The sequence below is a fragment of the Ammodytes marinus genome, assembly GCF_949987685.1.
Source record: "Ammodytes marinus genome assembly, chromosome: 11".
In the NCBI taxonomy this organism is placed as follows: Eukaryota; Metazoa; Chordata; class Actinopteri; order Uranoscopiformes; family Ammodytidae; genus Ammodytes; species Ammodytes marinus.
The window spans coordinates 24,390,412-24,394,942 of record NC_137215.1 but is presented as its reverse complement, the minus strand read 5'-3'; the positions used below and the strand labels follow the sequence as shown (position 1 = coordinate 24,394,942).

The window sequence follows — 4,531 nt, the reverse complement described above, 5'->3', positions numbered from 1 at the left end:
TTTTTTTTACAATATATTAGTTTCCAAAGTTTTTACCGAACAGATATGGTCACAACACGCAGTCATACAGAGGTCTGGACTGACAGCGCAGGCAATCAATCCTCATTTACATGATGGTCACTGAGGGATGACAAGCTGTAGCTTCCACAAGAGGCTGAGGCAAGTAGATCAAAGACTGCAGAGGTGGAGACAGCGGGAAGGTGATTCAACTCTTGGGAGAAAGTTGTGTGCTGCATGACATGGACTTGACCTTCCCCTCCCAGCACTAAGTTAACGGGAAAGTGACAAATAAAATAAAAGTTTGTAAGATTTATAAAATAAATTGGAATTAATCCTCATTTCCTAATCCCTTTTTGTTGTGTCAATATATCATGAAACCATAAATTCCTATATATTCATTGAAATGTATTTGTTGCATGCATGCCTGTGTGACCCAGATGTGTGAAGGAGAGAATGGCACGGCATGCATCGGAGGGTCAGTTCAAAGAAAGGAGGATTAAGCTAATGCAGGTGTTGTTTATGAGGGCTCACCAAATGCTGAGAGGAGTAAACTCCTCAAGGCAAAGAGCTGAGAGGGTCAAGGGTGATATCTGGCTCCTGTCTTCTGTAATTGTTCACTACATACTCTTAGAAGGGCAAAGGAGCACGGGCCAACCTACCAACCTATCCCATGGTTTAGGAGGGCTGACCTAGCTGTAGAATACCTCTTGTACTCTGTCTGTTTTTTTTTGTTTGCCATTAAATATCACAAAGTCAACTTTGGTAATAACTTGAGGGAATTAAAATTGCCTTGACATTTGTAATCTTTGTCTTCAACTGAATATTATGATTACCGAAAAAGACATGTGATCAAAACCGGCTTAATGTCAGTAGCAGCTCTTCATAGCAACTGGACCATGTGACATGGCCACTTTAACCCTATTAGGTTGATGTTATTCACCTGCAAATGGGCCTAGATCTTTTTTTTATTGTCTGGAAAGAAGTTGTTAAGGACAGCTGCAGCCAAAAAGTTATTTCTCATTGCACTAACACTTTCTAAGACAGCTGTTGTGGTACTTTGCAGCTGCCTATAGCTTAAAAAGAAAGTGCAGTGGATCATCTGCCCTGCACATGAATATCAGTCATCCCCTTCCTGCTTAGTGCGCGCTTAGTGAGCTTTGGAACAGCGGTGAACAGATATTGAAATTCAATTTCAGTCTGCTTGTAGCACATAAACAAGTATTATTGTAGCCTATTACATGTTTATATTTCTTGTAGAACGGGCTGCAATATGAGAATCTCATCATATAATTAGTGAGTAGGTGGTTATTGTTGTATGTATGTGTGTGTGTGTGTGTGTGTGTGTGTGTGTGTGTGTGTGTGTGTGTGTGTGTGTGTGTGTGTGTGTGTGTGTGTGTGTGGTGGGTCAGTATAATAATCAAAGCCCAGTCTGTTGTATGAGTTGACCTCTTGAACACCTCATTTAGCTGCAGTAAGCAGTATACAGTGCTGCTTGAAAGTATGTGAACCCCTTGAGCCTTTTGGAATTATTAATAAATTTTTTATCAATACCAGTATTTTTCATATGAAATAAAAAAAATTGTTTATCAATTCAACATTTTTCTTCACCAGAAATCAATTGTTAAAACAGATAAAAAAATGATTTGCCAACTTTTGTATGTGCAAAAGTGTATGAACCCTGTGTTGCATTGCTTAAATCGAGCAGGTAAACACAATCAGGTGGGCCAAATTGAGTGATGAAATCGACCAATGAGATATCTTTAGGGAAGAAATTTGGCTGCACTAGATAAAACAGAGATAACACCAGTTCAGTTTAGGCTCACCAAAGTGAACCCATACAGGTCAGACACGCCAAAAGGGACAGAAAATCTCAGACAGAGGATCTGAGGAATAGAGTTGTGATGATGCACATTTGTCTGGGGACAGCTATCAATTAATCTAAATCTAAGTTTGAGCTCCATCGGTCCACCGTGAGGCAAATCATCTACAACTGGAAAGCTTTAAGAGTGACTGAACATCTGCCCAGAAGTGGACTTCCTTCAAAAATATCCACAAGTGTTCTCTTTGCAGTAATGTTGTTTATAGACTGTTGGCCTGTTTACCTAAGTGGTGAGCCTCATCCCATTATTGCTTGTGAAGACTGAATATTTACGGGATGCCCCTTTATATACATTCATGATAATATCACCTGTTACCAGGTAATATTACCAAGAAGTGTATGTGAGTAATCTTCCAAACAGTTTTTTTGGGGGGATTCTACAGCTTGAGCTTTCCCAATTTTTTAATGCCCCTGTCCGAACTTTTTTGAAGTGTGTTGCACTTTTAAAATTGTATATTTATGTAGCCTTTATTTACAAAAAACTATTAAGTCTATCCGTTTAAACAAATACATAAGCTATGATGTATTTGTTCTCTTATTTATTGACTACATGTCGTAAAGGATTAGAAAATTATCACATTATGTTTTATTCACATTTTACATAACATCCCAACTTTTTCTGAATTTGGGGTTTTAAGTTTCATACACACAGCACCCAAGTACTAACACGTTGATAAGGCTTGATATAATCCATCCAGGGTAATTGAATGAGCAGGTGTTTGGCACATGCCACTCAAACAAAGCAGTCATATGCAGTGGGCCTGGCCTGCTATACTACAGATAATGAGCGACAGTTGAACTCAATTTTGAGGATGGCAACAATAACACGGTGACCAATCAGCCTTTTGCAATGTAACTTCATTTGAACAGGGACAATACAAAACCAAATGTACCTTGCTTAAGGCAGTGAGAGGAGTCATGTAGGCTACCAGGTGTTTTAGCAAATTGCTGTTTTCCACCTGTAGTCCCTATAGTTTGGGTTCCTACTGCGCTGATTCATGCATTGTCTCAATGTGTGATTCGGTAACGCGGAGACTCACTTATTATCCGACTGTATCATGACTGGGGAGTTATTGCTTGTTTGTGGTAAATAGACAGAGCGGATCGATCTCAGGCTGTGAGCTCACCAGCGCGCACAGTAGCGCACACGAAGGCAGGCGCGGCGTGGCGTCCTGTCGCCTCTCCTCGAGGGCAGCAGTGATGCCGGAGCGCAGCCTCCTATATAAGAGCGTCCACGTGCCACCGATCGTTCCTTGATGCACTTGCTTGCATCGACGCGTCTTTCCAACGCTTTCCAAGACATCGCCTCTGTACGCCTCGTGCAAAAGAGCGCTCCGCCATTGCTCCGCTCTCATTCACATTTAGACCCACGCTCTCCAACACTTCAAGTCAACATTGCCAGTGGGATTTCTCTCTCAGCCGTGCTCCAACCATGCGCATTTGCCAACGAGGACTTGAACTGAAGAACTTTGTTAAAGAAGAAGAAGAGTCCCAGGGCGCACATGATGCTCCACAGCGCAGGCAGCGCGCTTAACGCAGACTAGCGGGCGCAGCTGTCCAGGAGGGACATCACACAAAGTTGTGAGAAAAGAAGACAAAAACAGGGATTTCTCTGAGTCAGGGTCACCAAGCGAGTAGTCCTACACTCTGGGAATGGACAATGGATACTTTGAGTCTGTCAGTGAACGCGGTGTCCTTCACGGAGGCGGCTGAGCTGTCCACTGCTGATGATGCGTTCAATGGCCCCATCAAGAACATCGCGCCGTGGAACTTCACCATCCTGGCAGTGGTCATGTTTGTGGTGACCTCGTTGTCTCTGACCGAGAATTTCATCGTGATGTTGGTCACCTTCAAGTACAAACAACTCAGACAGCCTCTGAACTATATCATAGTGAATTTGGCCATTGCTGACTTTCTGGTCTCCCTCACCGGTGGAGTAATAAGTTTCCTGACAAATGCCAGGGGTTATTTCTTCCTCGGCAGGTGGGCTTGTGTCTTGGAGGGGTTTGCTGTTACTTTTTTCGGTAGGTTTACTTGTCGTTCCATTTTTTATGGCACATAATTGCGTTGCTGCATAAGATAACTTCCTAAACTTAAGTTGTACATGTTTGAGCTTTTTTATACATATGTTAGAAAGACCTCAGCACCTGTTCAAAAAGTTAGGTCATCCATAAGAGGGATAAAAGTGATCCCCTTTTAGCTTTTTCCCCCCCAAAAAAAAAAACTATTATTTTAAGAACACTATGTGAGACCACTTATTTCAGATTTGCTCTTTTACGCTATTTATTTAACTCATTTTCTGCTACTTGTTATTTGCACTATGTTCTGTATTTGATTTGTATTTATTTTGCATTGCACTTATTTCTAAGGTGTGTATTTGTCTTCATTGGGAGAGGCCAAAGACAAACTTTCCTCAATGTGGAAAATAAAGTCAATCTAATCTAATCTATGCATAAAGAGCAGCAGCACATACTGTTAACCACATTGGAGTGTGCAGTTTAACCTTTCTCAGCTCTAACAATGCATTTTGTAAATCTATTTTTATCCCCAATAATGCAGCTCTGCAAGTGTAATCTGTATTATGGAGCATGTGACAAATTAAATCGAGAGCACAGGGACTGGGATGATGGACATTAGTGTGTGTCAAAGAAA

At 41.4% G+C, this 4,531-nt stretch overlaps 1 protein-coding gene across 1 annotated transcript in view; it reads left to right on the top strand.

The window, feature by feature from the left end:
- Nucleotides 1-3,539: 3,539 nt before the first annotated feature.
- valopa (vertebrate ancient long opsin a) overlaps nt 3,540-4,531 on the top strand; it is a gene marked incomplete at both ends in the record, with an annotated part of 18,893 nt that continues 17,901 nt past the window's right edge. The window contains one exon of the mRNA XM_080036653.1: nt 3,540-3,903. Within this exon, the coding sequence (XP_079892779.1) occupies nt 3,540-3,903 (364 nt within the window). The remainder of the gene's footprint in view (nt 3,904-4,531) is intronic.